Here is a 23711-nt window from a genome sequence, read left to right on the forward strand (position 1 = left end):
TCAACCTCTAAAATTGTAGAAAGACAAATTATGGTAGGTGTTCACATTTGAGATAACTTAGTGCCATTCATGACAAGAATCTTAAAACTGTTTTTTTTTCCTAATTTGTAAGAAAACCTAATCCAGACAAGGTAAATGTTTTGAACTAGGGGAAAATTCTATTGGGAAAGTGCTTGCTTTACCAGCCCAAGGACTTGAGTTTGATTCTCTGAACTACATGCAAAGCTGGGCATGGTGGCACAGGCTTATAACTCCAGTCGTGGATAAATGGATACAGGAAGTAGAAATATCACTAGGTCTTGCTACTCAGCTCACCTAGCCCATCTGAGAGGAGCAACTCAGTGAAAACTTATCTGAATAAAAAGACAAAGAATAAGTGGATGGTGTTTGATGATGGACACTGGAATTGTTTCTACTTCCACATGTACACACATACATGTGCCCACACACAAACAAAAGCATGCACAAACACACAAGGACAAAATAAACTTCTAAATACATCCATCTGCTTTTCTGCATCGTTAACACACACTGTCTATAATCTGTAATGCCATCCTTTCCTCTGTGTCTATGACTTCAGAGTCTTTCTGTGCACCACACCGTAAGCAGCAAGGAATTATATTGGCTTGGAGAGAGAGAGAGAGAGAGAGAGAGAGAGAGAGAGAGAGAGAGAGAACCACCCCATTAAACTGGAAGCATCACAAAGTCAACCACTAAATCCAAACAATTCTTATGGATTTTGAATATATATGAAATAATGGTTGAAAATATGAGTGAAATTGTAATTTTTTTCTCAGTTGCCACAGAAATACTTGCAGAAACTTCCTCTGTGCTGTAGAAATGGTTGACTGTATCTCGCCCTGCACTATGGAACTGATAGACTGAGGGAGCTGAGTCAGACCCCAGAGAAGGCCTCCTGCCAGGTCTTCATTTCAAGAAGGTGAACGTAAAACGCAAAATAAACCTCTGAAACACAAGGGTTTATGCTTGGGAGCCATTGTTCTGTGTTCTGCATCTTCCTATCTTTTCATAAGTTGTTACATCACACATAGAATGGACATAATGCTGTTGTATGCTTGTTCAAGTTGTATGGAGTCTGGTTAAAAGAAGGAATGGAAATTTCCAGGTATAGTTCCTTGAAAACAGAACATGACAGCAAAATAAAAAAAATACCAAAACAACAAACAAACAATAACAAAAATAGGATAACATAGCCACCAGTTACTTCTCCCCAACTCCTCCTTTTCATGTTTATTAATGGAACTCGGGACGGCACAGGAAAGTATATAAATGCCATAAAGTGTTTATCAGGTAATGATATTTGTTTTGCTTTCCCTTAGAGTTTTAATGAATTGAAACCTTTGCACAGTTATCCTTACAATATGCACATGTAACTGATGACAAAGAAAATATAGAGAAAAGTTTTATTAAATAAATTAAATAAAAGTAATATGTGAGTGAAAAGTATAAAATTCTTGAATATCAGTCTCTTTCCTTTGACCAATCATATAGTCATGCCTCATAGAAAATATATTTGTCAAGGTTGTCTTTAAATAATGGGGGACCTGTCTTAATAAAAAATCAGCAGGATGCACTATTTTTCTAAAACCTAACAGAAATTACATTAAACATTCAAACCTTCAGTTCAGTCACTGGCTAGGCACGGGGTGGGAAAGGGAAAGTCAGTTGGCTTGATATTGGTTGCCAGGAAACACACAAAAGCACCAGGACAGAGAAAACAAACCACTCCATATTGCTGGGTAAGTGGCCTTTGGTTGCAAGAACTTCACTGAGTGAGAGGGACTTTGAAGCTGTGCACCTGTGTCATGAACACCCACAGATGAAAAACTGCAGCTGAAAAGGATGAAAGCAGTAAAGGTCAGTCAAAGAGATTAGAAAAGGATGCTTTGTAACTCAATTAAATGTGGACCGCAAGGGGTTTCCTTGTCTGTATGGAGTGGGGAAAGCCTGATACGCAGGGTTCTAATCAGTCCAAGTAAAACAGTATGAGCAGCCGAGCTGGCGGTCTTGAAAACGAACTATGGTTTAAAGTAAGTAAAGGTACTATCGTTTTCCTACCTTGGCTCAATGGTTTTGCCTCCTAATTATAGGGTTGGAAATTTCATTTTAAATTGTATTCTAAGTTGGACTCCATTTCAAAGGCACATGTTGAAGCAACAACAAGAAAAACAAACACAGAGTGTTGAAGGATGCTGAAGAGGGGTGAAGTTATTAGGAGCACCCTGGTGTTGCACTTTTATTGAACATGGCATGCCAGTCAGAGCCAGCACACGCTGAGAGCACAGAAGTGAAGACTGCAAGTGAAGACTATGGTACAGACCTCCTTGAGAACAAGCTCAGTGTGGAGGATTTTGTGAAGATACAGCAGGTCTTTGAGGTAAGTGTTAGGCTTACTGACCAGAGGATTTGGGCTGTTCTCAAAGGACATGAATACATACTTTTGATGAAATATACCATAATATAATGTCTGAGAGGTGGTTCAGTTAACAAAGTGTCAGACATATCAGTAGGAAGACCTGAGTTTGATCCCTGGCACCCAAGTGAAAATCTCAGTGCAGTGCTGAGGAAGTAGAGATAAGGAGATCTCTGGGGCTCACTGAGCGGCCCGGCAGCATAGTCAGTGAGTCAGCCAGTACCAGTGACAACCCCTGTCTCAAAATACATGGTGGAAGCCCCCTGAAGAATAATGTATGGCTGCATATGTAGCAGAAGGTGGCCTTGTTGGGCATCAATGGGAGGAGCATCCCTTGGTCCTGCCATGGCTCGATACCCCATTGTAGGGGAATGTCAGGGCAGGGAGAGGCGGGACGGGGTGAGTGGGTGGGCAGGGAAAACCCTCATAGAAGGAGGGAGGGTGGGATAAGGAGTTTATGGACGGGAAACCGGGAAAGGGGATAACAAAACTTACAAGCTGAGCAAGCTATGGAGGTCCAGCTATAAAATAGTTTTTGTCTCATTGTAACCTATCAGCTGAAATAAACCTTATCACAAAAAAAAAAAAGAAAGAAAGAAATGATCTATGGCCTTCACAGACTTGTGAATACATGTTTATCTACACACACACACACACACACACACACACACACACACACACACACACACACACACACAGCCACATACTTCAATACAGTTAATAGTCAAATCAAGGACTTGAAACATTATGGCTCAAGGTTAACATCAAGTACTTAGTACCATTCTCTTCAATTCATTTCTCTGAAACAAACATTATAAATTAATTTGAAGCTATTACATAAAATTATCACCACTACAATTATACAAAAGGTACAATTTATTATTGCACTTTTTAGAAATTAGTATTTTTTTTACCAGAAAGTTAAACTTATGAATGAGAAAAGCCAGATGACCAAAATAATCCCCTGGTAAATCACTGTTCTTGCACTTGAGAAAAAAGTAGAACTAGGAAAACACAATTATATGAGCCCAGTTTGTGAAAATTCATTTCTGCCTCCATCTGAACGACATATCCCCTTTAAAAGATGACATGGGCACCGTGGGGTCCTACAGTCCTACAAGTGGCCCACCTCTCCTGCCTCTTCTTTTCCCCTGGACGAAGGCAAGTCAAAGGGAAACTTGAGGGCTTTGTTTACATTCCACAGGAAAATCACAACTGGTCAATTTCCCTCTCCTTACCTTATATAATTAACTTGCAATTGTGCTACTATATAAAATGAGTAACATACTTCAAAGTGAAATTTAAGCTTCAAATGCATGCAGGAAGAGCACCGTTCAGTGCCATGGACTTTAGACAGACATAAACCTCTATCCCTTCTGCTTTATTATCCTTGCTAAGATGGGATCTCAGGGCTCCACAAGCTCTTCCATGGGATGCTTGGAGTGTCTGTATTAATTAAAGCAGACATATAATGCTTTGGAATTTAATCTTAAAATTAATAAAACATGAAATCTAGCAATTATACTGAACTATAATTGGCACACATTTTAACCTTTAGCTACCACAAAATAAAAAATAGATGTGGTAGCTAGAGAGTTGATTCTTCAGTAAAGAGTGCTTTGTAAAGCTTTACCCCAGCACCTGAGTTCAGGTACCTATTAGGCACTTCAAATCCTACCTGAAACTCTAGTTCTAAAAAGATTGATGCCTCTAACCTCTATGAGAACATAAACAGAGAGAAAGAGAGAGAGAGAGAGAGAGAGAGAGAGAGAGAGAGAGGAGAAAATTTTAAAAAATTTGCTTAACAAAACCATTTACTGTTAAAAACATACTTGACACTTCTTTGTATAACAATTCAGAATCTACAAATGAGTATCAATCATTTCTGTGTTAACAAAATCTTTCATATTTATTAACACCAGTCACACTGCATTTCATTCTTTTAAGCTTTCTATATTTGCTATTCATCTAACCCGATTTCTCTGAAAGATTCCAGTGTGTCTCATACCCACTGCCCTGGATGAATTCAGCATGTTTTGATAGTCGCTGCACACATTTTGACAATTTGACGACAATCAAGAAAATATAACAGCAGATTATGACAGCTTTGGCGCCAGAATAAACTGAAATGTGGCAGTTTTGTTCTGGTGCTGAGAACACAAACAATTTGAATAATGGCGCCTGTACAGGAGTTAAGGTGTTATAAAGTAGATGTGTTAATGAAATTGCTACTGAATGCTAGGGAACCATTTGAAACACAGGATAGTCGTGAGTGAACCAAAACTAAACTGCAACATCTAAGGGAAGTTTGAGTGCTTTTTTTGTGTAATGTTAAATTTTCAAAAGGCTGACAACTTGTTTTGGAATTGCACGATGAATAAATACAAAAACAAAAACAAAAACAAAAACAAAAACAAAAACAAAAACAAAAACTAAAGCTCAGAGACTGGAAAACAGGAGAGAACGAAATTCCAAAATTTCACAAACATCAGGAATCTATGACAGTTTTCCTTTAAAATTGAGAGATGCAGGTGTGGTTTCAGGAAAAGACCGGAAGTGCATGCATCTTTCACATGCTGAGCAGACAGTATGGAACCATATGATAGCTGATGCACAGGAAGGGCTTATCAGGAGCAGATAAGGGGAAATGTAGAGAAGGCGACATATAAGATGGCTTTGATGGAGTCCATCCCGTCTGTCACAGCGGTAGGTCCATGTAGCACAGAGAGATATGCTCCTTCAGCACAGCACTCTAAAGGCTGCCATGTGAAGTGCACTCATGGGAGAAACATCAGGCTCTGGAAACAGATTCATTTATTCTATACTATGTTTTGCTTGTGTAAAGACTGCGTATCTGAAACTGAAGAGCTGCCAGGCATTAACCAAGATCCAGCTCCTTAAAAACAGGCAATGGATCAATAAAAAATGAGATTGGAGATAATACTTAGAGGAGACCATTTGTCTGCAATCTTCAAGAACTTTGGCTAGGTCACCTGTACTACAGGGAAAATTAAAAAAGAAGCACATTAAAAATTAGCTTCCGGTTGTCCTGGGGGTTTACTTACACAAGAGCTTTTGAAGTGGGCCATAGAGTAAGGTCCCTGTGTCAAGCAAGACAAAACAAAACAAAACAAAGCAAAAAGCAAACCCATACAGAGGAAAAACGAACAAACAAACAAACACAAAGAGAAAGCCAGCAAGACAGTTTAACAAGGTAAGGCACTTGCCTGGAGAGTCATAGAGACCTGAATCATGGAAAGTTGTATACATACAATTCCAGTTGTCCACAATGTTGTCCTCTGACCTCCCCAGGTGTACTGTGGTACATGCCACCCACATGCACACACATAGATAGAAAAATGAATGGATGTATGTATGAATGAATGAATGAATGGACGGATGGATGGATGGATGAAAATGACACAGAAAAAAAGAAATATATAACAATTTGGTTTTTTATTAGTACTGAGAGTCTAGGGAGACTCATATGCATGAGGACATGAGTTTGATCCCCAGAACCTACAGAAAAATGGGGCACGGTGGCCATCACCTGTAATTCCAGTACTGGGGAGCAGGAGGCAGGGCTCCATGACCAGTCCAGCTGAATATGTTCAGAAAGAGACCTTGTATTAAAAAGTAAAGTGAGAGCAATTGAGGGAGACATTGAATATTAATCTCTGGTCTCCACATGCAGGTGCACATGGGGTGTAAGCACCTGAAAATTTAACACACACACACACACACACACACACACACACACACACACACACACACTGAGAGAGAGAGAGAGATTGTCTATGAATGACCATTAAATATTTAATTAATCTATAAGTAAAATATCCTATACATATTATTTAGTTGTAGTAATATCATTTATGAAGTGAAACATGATGCCTATTATCCAATAGTATAGACAAGATATAATTATCACTGTGTTTGAGATCTGCAAGTCAGACCAGCTGAGCAGCTTTGACACATACAGTGTATGCAAACTATTAATCCTCTGCCTCAGTTTTCTTTACTGCTAACATGGAGAAATAGGGGATTTGTTTTAATGAGTTAGGGTATAGGTACTTAGAGCAATGCTTGCCTCACAGGAAAAGTTCTCAATGAACATTATGCTTTATACATTTGATCAGCAGAGAGGGAACTACATAGCATTTCACATTGTCTTGATTCTAACTCATCTTATTTAAAGGAAATTCAGCTTTCCAATGACATTTGCCATTATTTTCCTCTATTCTTTTCATTTGCGGTAGGAAATGAGAGTTGTAAGAGCAAGTCTTCACAGAGAGTATAAAGGCATCATTTTCTCTTATCTCACATTCTATTTGCAGACAAATGGTTTTAATTGATGCCTTGATCTTTGTTGGAACAAAGAAGTGGACAGGGTTGAAGGATTAAAGGGGAATATATAGTTTCATTTTCTTTCCACTGATGGTGTCAAATGGCCACACATGAGCCAGAAGGGAGTAGAACTAGGATACTCATAGAACTGTAAAGTGCCTTCGCTCCAACTTTTCTGCAGAGCTTGAAATTTTTAGAGAAATGAAACACTCTCTGGATGCTTATATTATTTTGATGTCAACCATATTTTACATTTTCTTTGGAACTTCAAAAGCTAGACATTGTATAACAGAGAGTGGCTATGGCTGCTGATTCTATAGGAATGATGGGAGGTGGAGATTATGGCCGAGGGGAAATGAGATTTCTTTGAAAAGCCCAACAGAGGCTCTATGTATGTTGAGATTCTTTTGAGACATGGCTGCAAGGTATCCAGGCACTTCTTTTCCTTTCAGACTCTATAGTTCATAGTGTGACAGAAAGTTCCATCTCACCTTATGGCGGTTCCCTTTTCTGTTTGATTTGGAGCTACATTTTATTCAGCATACCTGGCTCTCTGGGTTCAGTTCTGAATTGCTTCTGTGAGTAGCCATGTTTCCTTCAGTCCCTGGCTCAGGATTGGCTCTGCACAACCTATTGTTGTCTAACATTTGCCCATGCCCTGCTGTATCTTTAGTTTTACTTCCTTTTCTTTTTTTAAAAATTTTTATTAGATATATTTCTTTACATACATTTCAAATGTTATTCCCCTTCCTAGTTTCCTGTCCATAAGCCCCCATCCCCCACCACCATACGGACGGGTATTCCCTCCATACATGTCCCTTAACGCCCCCCATATTTCCCTGCACTGGGGGTCCAACCTTGGCTGGACCAAGGGTTTGCACGTCCACTGGTGCCCCAACAAGGCTATTCTCTGCTACATATGCAGTTGGAGCCCTGGGTCGGTCCATGTATAGTCTTCCGGTAGTGGTTTAGTCCCTGGAAGTTCGGGTTGGTTGGCATTGTTGTTCTTATGGGGTTGCAACCTCCTTCCACTCTTTCAATACTTCCTCTAATTACCCCCAAGGAGGTCCTGTTCTCAGTTCAGTGGTTTGCTGCTAGCATTCACCTCTGTATTGGACACGCTCTGGATGTGTCTCTCAGGAGAGATCTATATCCGGTCCCTTTCAGCATGCATTTTTTTTTTTCTCAGAGCTGGGGACCGAACCCAGGGCCTTGCGCTTACTAGGCAAGTGCTCTTCCACTGAGCCAAATCCCCAACCCTCAGCATGCATTTTTTAACTTCATCAATCTTATTTAGTTTTGGTGGCTTTATATATATGGGCCACATGTGGGGCAGACTCAGAATGGCCGTTCCTTGAGTCACTGCTCTAAACTTTGCTTCCATATCGCCTACTATGGATATTTTTTCCCCTTTTAAGAAGGAGTGGGAGCATCCACATTTTGTCATCCTTCTTCTTGAGCTTCCTGTGGTCTGTGGATTGCATCTTGGGTAGTTTGAGCTTTTTGGTTAATATCCACTTATCAATGCGTGCATACCAAGTGTGTTTTTCTCTGATTGAGATAGCTCACTCAGGATATTTTCTAGTTCATTCCATTTGCCTATGAATTTCATGAAGCCATTGTTTTTGATAGCTGAGTAGTACTCCATTGTGTAGATGTACCACATTTTCTGTATCCATTCCTCTGTTGAAGGGCATCTGGGTGCATTCCAGCTTCTGACTATTATAAATAAAGCTGCTATGAACATAGTGGAGCATGGGTTCTTGTTGTATGTTGGAGAATCTTTTGGGTATATGCCCAGGAGAGGTATAGCTGGACCCTCAGGTAGTGGAATGTCCAATTTTCAGAGGAACCTCCAGAAAGATTTCCAGAGTGGTTGTACCAGTTTGCAATCCCACCAAGAATGGGGGAGTGTTCCTCTTTCTACACATCCTCGCCAGCATCTCCTGTCACATGAGTTTTTTACCTTTGCCATTCTGACTGGTGTGAGGTGGAATCTCAGGTTGTTTTGATTTGCATTTCCCTTATGACTAAAGATGTTGAACATTTCTTTAGGTGCATTTTGGCCATTCAATAATCCTCAGCTGAGAATGTTTTGTTTAGCTCTGTACTCCATTTTTAAATAGGGTTATTTGGCTCTCTGGAGTCTAACTTCTTGAGTTCTTTGTACATTTTGGATATTAGCCCTCTATCAGATGTAGGGTTGGTAAAGATCTTTTCCCAATCTGTTGGTTGCCATTTTGTCCTAATGACAGTGTCTTTTGCCTTACAGAAGCTTTGCAGTTTTATGAGGTCCCATTTATTGATTCTTGATCTTAGAGCATAAGTCATTGGTGTTTTGTTCAGGAAATTTTCCCCAGTGCCCATGTGTTTGAGACTGTTCCCCACTTTTTCTTCTATTAGTTTGAGCATATCTGGTTTGATGTGGAGGTACTTGATCCACTTGGACTTAATCTTTGTACAGAGTGATAAGAATGGATTGATTGCATTCTTCTACAGGCTGACCTCCAGTTGAACCAGCACCATTCATTGAAAATGCTATATTTCTTCCCTTGGTTGGTTTTAATTCCTTTGTCAAAGATCAAGTGACCATAGGTGTGTGGGTTCATTTCTGGGTCTTCAATTCTGTTCCACTGATCTATCTGCCTGTTTCTGTACCAATACCATGCAGTTTTTATGACTATTGCTCTGTAATACTGCTTGAAGTCAGGGATGGTGATTTCCCCCAGGATTTCTTTTATTTTTGAGTAAAGTTTTTGCTATCCTGGGTTTTTTGTTATTCCAAATGAATTTGCAAATTGCTTTTTCTATCTGTATAAAGAATTGAGTAGGAATTTTAATGGGGATTGAGTTCAATCTGTAGATTGCTTTTGTCAAAATGGCCATCTTTCCTACCAATCCATGAACATGGAAGATATTTCCATCTTCTGAGATCTTCCTCAATTTCTTTCTTCAAAGACTTGAAGTTCTTGTCATACAGATCGTTCACTCATTTGGTTAAAGTCACACCAAATTATTTTATATTATTTGAGACTGTTATGAAGGGTGTCATTTCTCTAATTTCTTTCTCAGCCTGTTTATCCTTTGAGTAGAGGAAAGCTACTGATTTGTTTGAGTTAATTTTATACCCCGACACTTTGCTGAAGTTGTTTATCAGGTTAAGTAGTTCTCTGGTGGAACTTTTGGGGTCACTTAAGTACAATATCATATCATCTGCAAATAGTGATATTTTGATTTCTTCCCTTCCAAATTGTATCCATTTGATTTCCTTTTGTTGTCTGATTGCTCTGGCTATATTGAATAAGTAGGGAGAGTGCGCAGCCTTATCTAGTCCCTGACTTTAGTGGGATTGCTTCAGGTTTCTCTCCATTTAGTTTGGTGTTAGCTACTGGTTTGCTATATATTGCTTTTACTATGTTTAGGTATGGGCCTTGAATTCCTGATCTTTCCAGAACTTTTATTATGAAGGGGTGTTGAATTTTGTCAAATGCTTTCTCAGCATCTAATGAAATGATCATGTGGTTCTTATCTTTGAGTTTGTTTATATAGAGGATTACACTGATTACTTTTCGTATATTAAGCCATTATTGCATCCCTGGGATGAAGCCTACTTGATCATGATGGATGATCATTTTGATGTGTTCTTGGACTCAGTTTGTGAGAATTTTATTGAGTATTTTTGCGTCAATATTCATAAGGGAATTTGGTCTGAAGTTCTCTTTCTTTGTTGGGTCTTTGTGTGGTTTTGGTATTAGAGTAATTGTGGCTTCATAGAAGGAATTCAGTAGTGCTCCATCTGTTTCTAGTTTGTGGAATAGTTTGGATAGTATTGGTATGAAGTCTTCTATGAAGGTCTGATAGAATTCTGCACTAAACCTGTCTGGTCCTGGGCTCATTTTGGTTGGCAGACTTTTAATAACTGCTACTATTTCTTTAGGAGTTGCAGGGTCGTTTAGATGGTTTATTTGTTCCTGATTTAACTTCGGTACCTGGTATCTGTCTAGAAAATTGTTCATTTCCTCCAGATTTTCCAGTTTTGTTCAATATAGGCTTTTGTAGTAGGATCTGATGATTTTATAATTTCTTCAGATTCTGTTGTTATGTCTCCCTTTTCATTTCTGATTTTCTTAATTTGGATACACTCTCTGTGACCTCTGGCTAATCTAGCTAAGGGTTTATCTATCTTGTTGATTTTCTCAAAGAACCAGCTCCTGGTTTTGTTAATTCTTTGTATAGTCCTTTTTATTTCTACTTGTTTGATTTCAGCCCTGAGTTTGATTATTTCCTGTTTTCTACTCCTCTCGGGTTTATTTATTTCTTTTTGTTCTAGAGCTTTTATGTGTGCTGTCAAGCTGCTGATATATGCTCTCTCCTGTTTCTTTTTGCAGGCACTCAGGGCTATGAGATTTCCTCTTAGTACCACTTTCATTGTGTCCCATACATTGGGAATGTTGTATCTTCATTTTCGTTAAGTTCTAAGAAGTCTTTAATTTCTTCCTTGACCAAGTTGTCATTGAGTAGAGCATTGTTCAACTTCCAGGTATATGTGGGCTTTCTGTCATTATTGTTGTTATTGAAAACCAGTCTTAGTGTGTGATGATATGATAAGATGCATCAGATTATTTCTATCTTACTGTATCAGTTGAGGCCTGTTTTGTGACCAATTATATGTTCAGTTTTCGAGAAGGTTCCGTGAGGTGCTGAGAAGAAGGTATATCCTTTTGATTTAGGATGGAATGTTCTATAAATATCTGTTAAATCCATTTGGTTCATTACTTCTGTTAGTTTCTCCATGTCTCTGTTTAATTTCTGTTTCCATGATCTGTCCATTGATAAGAGTGGGGTGTTGAAATCTCCTACTATTATTGTGTGAGGTGCAATGTGTGCTTTGAGCTTTAATGAGGTTTCTTTTATGTATGTAGGTGCCCTTGCATTTGGAGCATAGATATTTAGGATTGAGAGTTCATCTTGGTGGATTTTTCTTTTGATGAATACGAAGTGTCCTTCCTTATCATTTTTAATGAATTTTGGTTGAAAGTTAACTTTATTGGATACTAGGATGGCAACTTCAGCTTGTTTCTTCGGGCCATTTGCTTGGAAAGTTGTTTTCCAGTCATTTACTCTGAGGTAGTATCTGTTTTTATCTCTGAGGTGTGTTTTCTGCATGCAGAAAAATGCTGGGTCCTCTTTACATATCCAGTCTCTTATTCTATGTCTTTTCATTGGGGAATTGAGTCCATTGAGAGATATTAAGGAATAGTGATTGTTGCTTCCTGTTATTTTCATTGTTAGAGGTGGAATTATGTTTGTCTCTCTTTTGGTTTCATTGCAAGAAAATTATATTTTTGCTTTCTGTATGGTGTAGTTTCTCTCCTTGTTTTGGAGTTTTCCATCTATTATCCTTTGTAGGACTGGATTTGTAGCAAGGTATTGTGTAAATTTGATTTTGTCATAGAATATCTTGTTTTCTCCATCTATGTTAATTGAAAGTTTTACTGGATATAGTAACTTGGGCTGGCATTTGTGTTCTCTTAGGGTCTGTATGACATCTGCCCAGGATCTTCTCATTTTCACAGTCTCTGGTGAGAATTCTGGTGTAATTCTTATAGGTCTTCCTTTATTTGTCACTTGACCTTTTTCCTTTACTGCTTTTAATATTCTTTCTTTGTTTTGTGCATTTGGTGTTTTAACTATTATGTGACTGGAGGAATTTCTCTTCTGGTCCAATTTATTTGGAGTTCTGTAGGCTTCTTGTATGTTAATGGGCATCTCTTTCTTTAGGTTACGGAAGTTTTCTTCTGTAATTTTGTTGAATATATTTACTGGCCCTTTAAGTTGGGAGTCTTCACTTTCTTCTATACCTATTATCCTTAGGCTTGATCTTCTCGTTGTTTCCTGAATTTCCTGTATGTTTTGTGCTATGAGCTTTTTGCGTTTTACATTATCTTTGACAGTTGTGTTGATGTTTTCTCTGGTATTTTCTGCCCTTGAGATTCTCTCTTCTATCTCTGGTATTCTGTTGGTGATGCTTATATCTACAGCTCCTTGTCTCTTCCTTAGGTTTTCTATATCCTGAGTTGTCTCCCTTTGTGCTTTCTTTATTGTTTCTACTTCCATTTTCAATTTGTTCACCTGTTTGGTTGTGTTTTCCTATAATTCTTTCAGGAATTTTTGCGTTTCCTCTCTAAGAGCGCCTACCTGTTCACTTGTGTTTTCCTGCATTTCTTTAATGGAGTTCTTTATGTCTTTCTTAAATTCCTCCATCATTATCAAAAAATGTGATTTTAAATGTAAATCTTGCTTTTCTGGTGTGTTTGGATATATCTTATTTTCTTTGGTGGGAGAAATGGGCTCTGATGATGCCAAGTAGTCTTGGTTTCTGTTGCTTAGGTTCCTGTGCTTGCCTCTAGCCACTGGGTTTCCTCTGGTGATTTCTTGTCTTGCTGTTTCTGAGAGTGGCTTGACCCTGCTGTAGGCCTCTGTGTCAGCACTCCTGTTGAACTGTTTTCCTGTTTTCTTTCAGCCCTTTCTGAGAACAGGTGTGTTGGAGACTGTCTTTCAGTTCTAGACATGGGCAGGAATCAATGGGTCCTACCCGTGATTGCTCCTACGTCCTTGCACCCAGCAGGCACATTTGGCACTCTGTGATTCCCTCTTGTGTCTGGACTGTGGGCAAAGTGTAGTCTCCTCTGACTTCTCAGGAGTATCCACACTTCTGAGGGTCCAGTTCTCTCCCGCATGGGATTTGGATGCAGGGAGCTCTTTGGCCATTTCAGTTCAGTCCTGGGTGCAGATCAGAAATGCAGATACCAGTGGCTGTCTGTTCCTATATCCCTGTGTCCAGAGGCTATGTGCAGTTTCCCCTTGTACAAGGGAAGTGGGCACAGGTGTGCAGATGTGGCAGTCTGTCCTGTGGTCTCAGGACGTCTGCCTTTTTCTTCCTTTTCTTTGCATGTATTTGTGTATGTATTTTCGTGTTCAAGTGTGTGCAGGTGCACATTTGTGGACAGGTATGCATGTATTGTATATGTATGCATGTGGAGGTCAAGGCATAACCTTGGCTGTTATTCTTTAGTCAATATCATTTTTTAAAAAAAACCTCTTAAGATTGATTCTTTATGAATATCTTATCAGGTGCCTCAATCCCACTCATTTCCCCATCTTTCCATATCTGCCCTTCAACATTGCTATCTTTCCCCAGAGATAACAAAACCACAAAACAACATAACACAAAACCAAACCAATCCAAAAACTCTTGAAGTAGAGGCTGTGTTTTTTTCATGCAATAGACCCTTCTGTCCAAAGAGCTTTGCTTTCAAATGCTGATTGTAATGAGCCATTGATCTGGTTTGATGACCCAGGCTTCTGCCCTATGTTCAATAGTGGGTCTTTGCTGGGACTCCTCTTGGATATTCAGTTGTTGCCATGTGTCAGAACGATTCTGCAGCTTTGGATCCTTCACCATCTACAACAGTTCATAGTGGGTAGAGGTTTCATGGTCTAACTTGTTTCTTGATGGTCTCCCTGGTGCCATGCTGGCTTGCCTCTGAGTCTCAGGGATCTACCAGCCCGAGGCAACTTTCTTTTGAGATGGTGCTGTATAGAACTAGGTTCAAATAGGATGAAGTCTTAAGTCAGAAAACAAGCACATTAAGTTGAGGTTATTCAGGCCCTGTGCTCTTCTAACATAGATTCAATGCATAATCAGCAAATAAACTCCTGCGATGAAATCACAGGAGAGAAAGGCTGGAAGAATAAAAAGATAAGAAAAACCCATTACACTTTTTATTAGCTTTTCTTTTCTAAAGGCATCTCAATGGAGACTTGTGAGAAAGTAAACAGGAAAAGCTTAATCTGTAACTCTATTATGTAGTACAAAGTTCATTCAGTAGCCACAATCAATTGTTACCTGCTGAACAAAATCATCAGGCCAGAGTTTTCTTCCCGCAGCTCCCTCAGTGGAATCAAATGCTTATTTTTCATGGAAGCAAAAAAAAAAAAAATCAGCACATCTCTGCAGGTTCCCCTCCTCAGCACCAAGGTCATAAAGAGAAGAGATCCAATACTTTACAGCTGGCGCAATTGAAATTGGCAGAGGGAAGTCTTTGGGGGATTCATCTGACTTGTTAAGATGTATGGATAATGGTTGTAAATAATGTCATCATACAAAAAGTCATGGAAGTCAAGATAGGCATAGATCTGAATGAAAAAGTTGTTTTCCTGCAGGCACTGCCTTTGTGTCTGGGGAACAAATGTTTTAACCTGGTGCTGTGGTCAGGATGGAGCAGAGGAGGCAGCCATGGAGAATACTGTTATTTAGGAGGGAGTAAGGTGATGCTGGCCCTTGGTTTCCTTTGTTGTGTAACTTGGTACTAAGTGGACAGCCGAACGGGTACACTCTATTATAACTGTACAACAACAAGGAAGAAAATAGATAAAAAGAATGCTAACTCCTATGATTTTGATGTTCCACTTGTCATGTGTTCCCAAAGTTAGCATGTCCATAGTGACATATGAAACTATCAGCTCCAAAATAGCTAGAAAGAGAAGCCTGAGAACAGTCCCTGTTCAGTTCCCAAAACTCTACCTCACATTTGCTTAGGAACAAATACTGAAGGTTTCCCATGCTCATTCATTCATTCTATTAGAAAGGATTTAATCTATAACTCCATTAACAGAGCAAAGGGCAAAGGACCTTCAGAGGCCTTAGAGATGTGGCTCTAATAAGGCTGATATTTGAGGGAGTGATGTTCTCTGCTGAAAACTTCCTGGGCTGCTATTTTTCTTGATTTGTCCATTTTCCACATGTGCATAGGTCCCTAATTTGCTTGACACATATCCTAGATTGATACCCTTGCTTTTTAACACAGTGTATACTAGTTGGTAATTGTTAGGTGTGGCTGTATACACTAAATAAATGAAAACCTCATGGAATTAAAACATCAGTTCCATACAAATATTGACTATATTTTAAGTGCTCAGTATCCGTGTGGCTGACATATTGGATTGCAGTGAATATTGTTACCACCATGAAAAGTCCTGTGGGATAATGTTAATGGGGTCCCTTCTTCCTCATGTTTTCCAGTTTCCTTGATTCAACTTACCGTTTCCCCATTTCTGTATCTAAAGAGATACTTGTGATTCTCCAAAATCCCCAAGAATACAATAAATCACCCATGCTTTAGACTTTGTAAGTTATATTATTTCAGGGCTCTAGTGATAGAAAATATTTTTCTACACTCTGGTGTAATGACTGTTTTTCCATATTCCTTACCTGAGATAGGAAAAGAATAGCCATTCCCTTCAGGGGACTCATTTTCCTACCAGTACACAACCCTCTCTAACATGTAATACACAAACTACAAAAAGAATGTTTTTATTTTATTTACTTGAATATAATAGGGCTGTTATAGGACTCTCTGAATGCTGGTCATTTCATTTGCAATATTATTACTATTATCCTGTACAGAAGGATAATTGCATAGATAACTCTTGTTCATAATTCATATTTACATAACATAACTTTGGAAAGACTTTCTCTTTACACACTGGGTGAATTAGAACTTGACCTCTGATAGTTACTAGTACATTCTTTTCATCATTCCCCCCATGCCCTCCACTCTTCCCAGTTCCTTCCTACTTCCTCTCTGTTCCAGACACACCTCATTTCTGTCTCTCATTAGAAAAGAACATGGTTCTAAGACATAATGACCAAACATGACAAAATAAAATGTAACAAAATGAAGCAAAAATGATTAATTTGAAGCTGGACATAGAAAACTAACTGGAATAAAAGAATTCCAAGAGCAGACACAAGAGTCAGAGACCAACTTGTTCTCACTGTCAAGAGTGCCATAAAAATACTAAGTTAATAGCTGTACTGTAGCTCAGAGAATCTAGTGCAGACTCGTGTAGGTCTTTGCTTTACTGCTTAGTCTCTGTGAGGTCATCTGTACCTTTCTTAGATGATTCTAAGGTCTTTGTTCTCTTGGTGTCCTCCAGTCCCTCTCGCTCTTCAAATCTTTATTTCCACCTTCTCTTCTGCAGGATTCCCTGAGTTCTGAAGGGTAGGGTTATATGGAGACTTACATTTTAGACTCTAACTCTCTCTGCATAATGTCTGGCTGCAGCTCTCTGTATCTGTTCATATTTGCCATCAAAGGAAGTCTCTCTAATGATGAATGGGTAGGGCACTAATCACTGAATATAGCAGAATATCATTAGAAATAATTTTATTGATTTTTAAAAAGACAAGTAGTGTTTGCTTTTACCCAAGGTCTCTGAGAGGTCTAGTCTCTGGTTCTTGGTTATCAAAGAAGGGTCACTTGTCAGTTTTTTATTGTAGAGTGGGCCTTAGGTCAAACCAGACATTACATGGCTAGTCCTATAAGTTCTATGTCATCATTACCCCAGCATATTTTGTAGGAAGAACAGATTGTGAGTCAAAGGCTATGTAGCTGGGTTTATGTTTGAATGTTTCATTTTTGTTGCTTACAGAGTATCTTCCCACACCAAAGAGACTAGAACACAGGGGTGAGGGCTCTATGTAGGTACCTGCTCTACTTCTCCATGTTCAATGAATTGTGTGGGTATTTTTCTTGGCAGTAGGTCCTGATATCACTTTTCAGATAGGAACCCTTTTCCTTAGCAACAGGCTAAGTTGTTTGATTTCTATAGAACCACCTTGGCCAACAACTAAACTGAATGCAACTTGGCCTGACCATTAGAAGCCTAACCTGGCAACAAGGATGGCCTGTTAAAACTCCATATCCCCATTACTAGCAGCCCTCAGTATCACCTTCACAGATTCCAGGAGGCTTCCACTGCATTAAGCTTTCATACCACCTACCACAGGTTCCTCAATTCTCCTCATCTCTCCCTGCAGTCTCTTTATCACATCTCCTCTGCATCCTGATACCCTTTTCTGTCCCAAACCCTTTCAGTCGGACTGCAAAATCTATTCTACTTACCCCTCCAAGGGATACCTCTACACCCTCCTAAACCATTCCACTTTACCTAACCTCTCTGGATTTAAGATTGTACCTTTGTTATCATGTACTTATCAGGTAATATATACTTGTAAGTGAATAATAACATATTTATCTTTGGAATTTGGGTTACCTTACTTAGGATGATTATACTCTAGTTCTATCCATTTGCCTGCAAACTTCATGATGTCATTTTTAAGAGCTGAGTAATATGCCATTGTACAAATATATCGTGTTTTCGTTGTCCATTCAGTCTGTTGAAGGAAATCTAGGTTGGGACTTGAGGTAGAGAGATTACTAACTTTCTGTGACGCCACCTTATTGATTTTCATAGTGGTCCAAGTCTGTTTTTCCACCAACATGAGCTGTGACTTGTGTTATTCATCCTTTTTTTGGCCATTTTGACAGATGAAAGATGGAATCTCAAAGTAGTTTTGATTTACATTTCTTTGATTGCTAAAGATGTTGAACATTTTGTTATTTTTCTCAGCCTTTTTACATTCCTTTATTGAGATTTCTCTGTATACATCTGTGCTCCATTTTTTAATAAGATTATTTTTGTTCCCTGATATCTAGTTTTTTAAGTTCTTTATATATTCTGGATATTAGTTCTCTATTGGAAATGTAGAGTTGGTAAATCTTTTTCCATTCTAGATGTTGCTGCTTGTCCTATTGATGCTGTCTTTTGCCTTGCAGCAGCTTTTCAATTTCATCAAATCCCATATCTTTAGTGACTACACTAACAGTCTTCAATTCAGCAACTTTTCTCCTCTGACAATGTGTTCAAGGCTAGTCCCTGCTTTCTCTTCTAACAGTTTCACTGTATCTGGTTTTATGTTAAGGTCTTTGATCCACTTAGACTTGAGTTTTGTACAGGGTGCATTGTGTGTGTGTGTGTGTGTGTGTGTGTGTGTGTGTGTGTGTGTGTGTGTGTGTGTGTTGTGGTGCCAGGAAGTGTTTGTGAATCCCAAAAGACCACAAAGGAGCTTTTCTCCAGCATTAGAGCCTCTTTATTTTAAGCTCGGGCTGGGTTTCTTCTCCAAGCCAAACCTGACACAGCAGGACTGGAAGGCAGAGCAGCCTCAAACCCCCAGCAGGACAGAGATTTTATAGGGAATTTTATAAGGTTAATAAGGGGTGCATACTAGGGTTGGGGTCTGGGGCAAAACAACAATTTAGGAGAAGAAAGGACAATAGCCTAGCTGGTTTTCTGGCAGCTAAGGTTTGTAGGTTAGCAGAGGATACTTGCTGGAATTGGCGGCTGCTTTGTGTATTGGTGTATTCCCAGAGAGAATGCCTGCTAGTCTTGGAGACTTGGCTATTGAGATAGTTTGGGGGAAGAAAAGTTGGGAACAAGAATTTTATGCTTCATTGAGGATGGGGGTCAGAGAGGAAAGGGAGCAGCAGCAGGTTTTCTGCTACTGAATTGGAAATGAAACTTGGGGAATTGTAACTAGAGGTGCAGATGGAGAGGTCCAGATCCGCTATCAGCCTACTTGTTGCACAAAGAGGAGGAAAGGCCCTTGAATTTTAGCAGAAAGAGTCTACTGGGATTGTCATTTGAGACAAGGCAATTGGTGAGGGGAGGGTGATTAGAAGGGGGAAGATCTGTGACATCAGATAGGAAAGGGGCCAGCACAGGGCAGGAAAGGCTCTCATAGGTGGTCTGCTCCAGAGTTTGAGATGAGACTGGAGGCTTGGGTCTGGGGGAAAAAGATAGCTCTGTTTTCATTCATTTCACAGATACTCTGATTAGGGAAAATTCTATTACTTGTATAAAAATGACAAGCAAACTTTGGGAGAGATTAATATGAAGGAATCTCAACAAGGGTTGAAACACTATGTGTGAAGATTAGATTAAATATCTGGAGAATTGGGCAGAGCATCCCAGAATGGACTGCAGGGAAACTGGTAAAGGTGCTCAAAGCAAAAAACTGGCATTGCTAAAGGAAACTAAGAAGTAGGAGAATACTATAGAAATAAAGCAAGGAGAAGGACAAACGGGAAAAGAGTGTAAAGCTAGATGTGGTAGCATGTACAGGTTGTGGCAGTCTTGCTATGGTGAGATAGGAGGCAGAGTAAAGAGTCCCTGGAATCTCATAAACCAGCCGCCCTGGAGTGAACAGCAGTGAGCAGGAGACCCTACTTCAAACAAGGCAAAAAATGAAGACTGCCTATCTTTGATCTTCACACACATGCTGTATTACATACATGCTTGCACTCACATATACAATCTTTCAAACATATATCCTACATATAAAATCAAAAACAAAATATGCAAAAAAGTATCAACCCTGAAAAAACACATGCAATAAGCATTACATAGATGGTTATATTTAGGGTTAGTGTGTGTGTGTGTGTGTGTGTGTGTGTGTGTGTGTATTAATTTAAGAGATCATAAAGTTAAAAGAAACTAAGAAGGGCTATTTGTGAGGGACTAAATGGAGGAAAGGAAGGTGAGAAATTATGTAATTATATTATAATCTCAAAAATAAAAGAAAAAATTTTAAAAAAGAACTCTCAATACCATTTCCCTTACCTTGGCCACCGTCATTCACTGCATTACTCTCACTAACTATGCTTAATTCTGCTAATTATTCTTAATTCTTAGCATTTCACATGAATTTCTATCCACACGTGACTATTTACATATCACATGTAGCTTTATTTTATGTCTAATAAATGTATTTTTAAGGTAGAGCATCACATAAATAGTTTCAAATCAGGTAAAAAAACATCCAAAATCATTAGGAAGATGCTTTAAAGTTTTAGTTAGGAAGAAGTCCTGTTTTCAGTAACCAAGTACCCAAAGATGAAAGCGATGAGCTATATTCACTTTTAATAAAACTCAAAAAATAGGTGCAATCGCTTAGATTGAAAGTTGGCAAAAATTTTGGAAGAAAATACATATCTCTCTACCTACTTATGTATCATCTCTCGATTTCAAAAGCACAATTTTAGAACCAATGAGTATCTACTTATATAAGATATCATAAATAAATAGGTTATAAACAGAGAAAAAGCACACACCTCAGAATATTAATATATGACTTCTTATAAACTAGAATATTTATAATAACCTTAATCAATGAATACATAAATAAGTAAATTACACTATGCTCATATAACTTAGCTATAAAAAGATTGAGACAGATTTATATATTTGTTAATACTTACTAATCACTGAAAACCTGGAAATTGATGATTCACACAGAATCATAATATAAATTTTAAAAATGTATATACTAATGTATGTAGAGGTCTCATCTATGGAACTATTTGTAATGAAACAAGTGGAACAAATGGAGTAAATATAGAGAACAGTTTGTGATGCAGGCAAATGTGGACAACTTTTCATATATCATAATTCAATGAAAAGACGAATGCTAATAAAAAGTCAATGTATCATAGTTACTCAAGATTCTTTGATTCCACTACAAAATGCATTTGTATCTGCTGAATTGAAACTGTTGTGGTAATAGAAGCAGTGCCTTCTGTAGGTGCTTCATTCTTCTACTAGTCTTCATCAGCTTCATTCCCCTGAGTTTTAGCATTAAACAAAATACCCCAAGGACCAACATTACTGTCTTTATTTAACAGGTGAGGAAATAGAAATTCCAAGAAAAGGATTTATTATTGTTCATCTGAATTTTTGGTAGAGCCACACTATTGCTGCATGTGATCTGATAACCAGATATTAAATCTTTCTTTATAGTGAATACCTCTCATTATATCATTCTTCAAACTTATTTCTAATTTCATATATATATATATATATATATATAACATATAGGAACTGAAGAATGCTTAGATTGAGGATTTCACTCAGTGAAGATTATTGTGAAAGTAAATGCATGGGTGCGTTGTGATTTCTTATTGGATTAAAAGAAAACAAGGGTGGGATTTACCAGTAATCTTTTGTCACTGTGATAGAATATCACAGAATAGGAAGTGCAGAAAGGAGAGTTTATGTTGGCTCTCAGTTTCAGATATATCAACCAATGTGCACATAGCTTTGTGTTTCTGGACCTGTTGTGAGGTAGCGCATCATGGTAGAAGTTCATATATAGGAAAGTCAATACTTTACTGATTTCTAGAAAGCAATGCCTGTAATAGATGGGGCTAGAGGCAATACATTTCTTCCCAGGCATGATACAGTAATCTACTTTTTTCAACTAGGTCTCACCTCCTAATTTTCACTAACTCCCAATAATGCTTAAAAGTACATGACCATCAGTTGATAAATCTACAAATTAAGATGGAGCTCCCATGACCCAACCACTTTCTCAAAGCTCAATAGATAGCAGAGAAGCTCTATAACACATGAGCCTTCAGGGAACACTTCAAACTTAAACAAGAAAGTGCTTTTTACACTAGTCCTAGGTCTTCCAGAAGCCTTCTTCTCATAAGGTACATCCAAGGTGCCATCTGAAGCTAGGACATCATTCAGTTAGGTAGAATGGGAATTAAGTAATTTCTAAAAATAACACAAAGCTTTATTATATCTGGCTTGTATGGTGCATTGTATTACCTACTTTCAGGAGTGTGAGAATTCACCTACAAAAGCAAAAGGTAATAGATGATGAGGCTGGACCACAAGCCCCAGCCATATCAGAAATTACATATCCAAGTCAGAGTAACCGAGGTTTATTGTGAGGACCATGAGAATGTGTTAATTACGGAAAGCTCACAGCAAGATTGGTAATTCAAAACAGTTTTTAAGCCTATGTATATTTAGAATGTTGTGTTGATAAGAGTGTTATTGAAAGAAGGCAGAAAGACAATTAGAATTGGTCCAGTGGATTTACCATAGCAGAAAGGATCGGAGAGTTTAAAAATGACACTCATTAGTGTGATGCACAGAACTTGTAGACTGATTGGGCATGCTGAGTAAACTAGAGTTAGGGGTCATAGAAGAAGGACAGGTCAATCGTCCCCTCTGAATTTCTTTAAAATTTATCAAACACAAAGAAAACATTAGGAGGGCAAACTTAGTGAAATTGTCTTTCACTTAAACCCAATAATTAATATTTTGATATTGTATTTTCTTACTTTATATGTATTTTAATACATCATTTACTTAAAAGTAACTTTCTGGCACCATAAGTTAGCCTTAATTAGCTTAACATACATCTGCTAGAAACATACAAATTCTTCTACAGAACCATAATACCACTGTGCATTGAGAAAGTTTAACCTCATAAATTACAAACAAGACTGACATTAAAATATTCCTACTTCTCGATATTGTTTAATTTATACATTATGTTTTCAAAAGTCACAGATGCACTTCTAGGATCACACGTTTTGTTTATTTGCTCTATCTTGGTTTCCTTTAATCTTCAGGATTTCTTTCTTTTACCTCTGATGAAAAGGATATTTCAAAGAACTTTTGTCAGCAGGGTGTTTTAAACTAAAATCACGATTTGACATTTGCTTCTTCACTGTTAGATCTAGGCTCTCTAATGTTTGTCAATGATACAGCAGAGGATATATTGTCTCCCTCTTGTATGGCATAGTGAGTAATACCATTAAAAATGGCTAGTCTTAGTTGTTAACTGGATAAACACCCGGAGGATTAGTAAGCATCCTTTAGGGGTATGTGGGATAGCATTTCTAGAAACATGCTGATCAGAAAGACGCTGATCTAATGAATGAATCAATATCCTGATGGAGTTATAATGTAGTGGCATATACTATGATGATAATAGATACATGGTGGGCCTTAATTGGAAAAGCAAATCACTGGGTGTGTGTCCTTAGGGTTATACTTTGCTGTGATCCCTTTTCCCATATTTTTTTTTCTGCCTTCTTCATAGCCTGAGGTGATAAACCTCTGCCACACGGTCCCACCATCAAGTGTTTCTACAGATTGAACCTTCAGACACCAGGAGCCCAAACAAATCACGGCTCTTTGAAAATAGTTCTGTCATATTTTATGG

General features: G+C 38.3%; 1 protein-coding gene across 1 annotated transcript in view; it reads left to right on the plus strand.

Annotated features, from left to right (window-relative positions):
- The first annotated feature begins 2266 nt into the window (after positions 1-2266).
- Wdr49 (WD repeat domain 49) overlaps positions 2267-23711 on the plus strand; it is a 182175-nt gene continuing 160730 nt past the window's right edge. The window contains exon 1 of the mRNA XM_032896953.1: positions 2267-2398. Within this exon, the coding sequence (XP_032752844.1) occupies positions 2267-2398 (132 nt within the window). The remainder of the gene's footprint in view (positions 2399-23711) is intronic.

This window comes from Rattus rattus, chromosome 3, assembly GCF_011064425.1.
Source record: "Rattus rattus isolate New Zealand chromosome 3, Rrattus_CSIRO_v1, whole genome shotgun sequence".
NCBI lineage: Eukaryota > Metazoa > Chordata > Mammalia > Rodentia > Muridae > Rattus > Rattus rattus.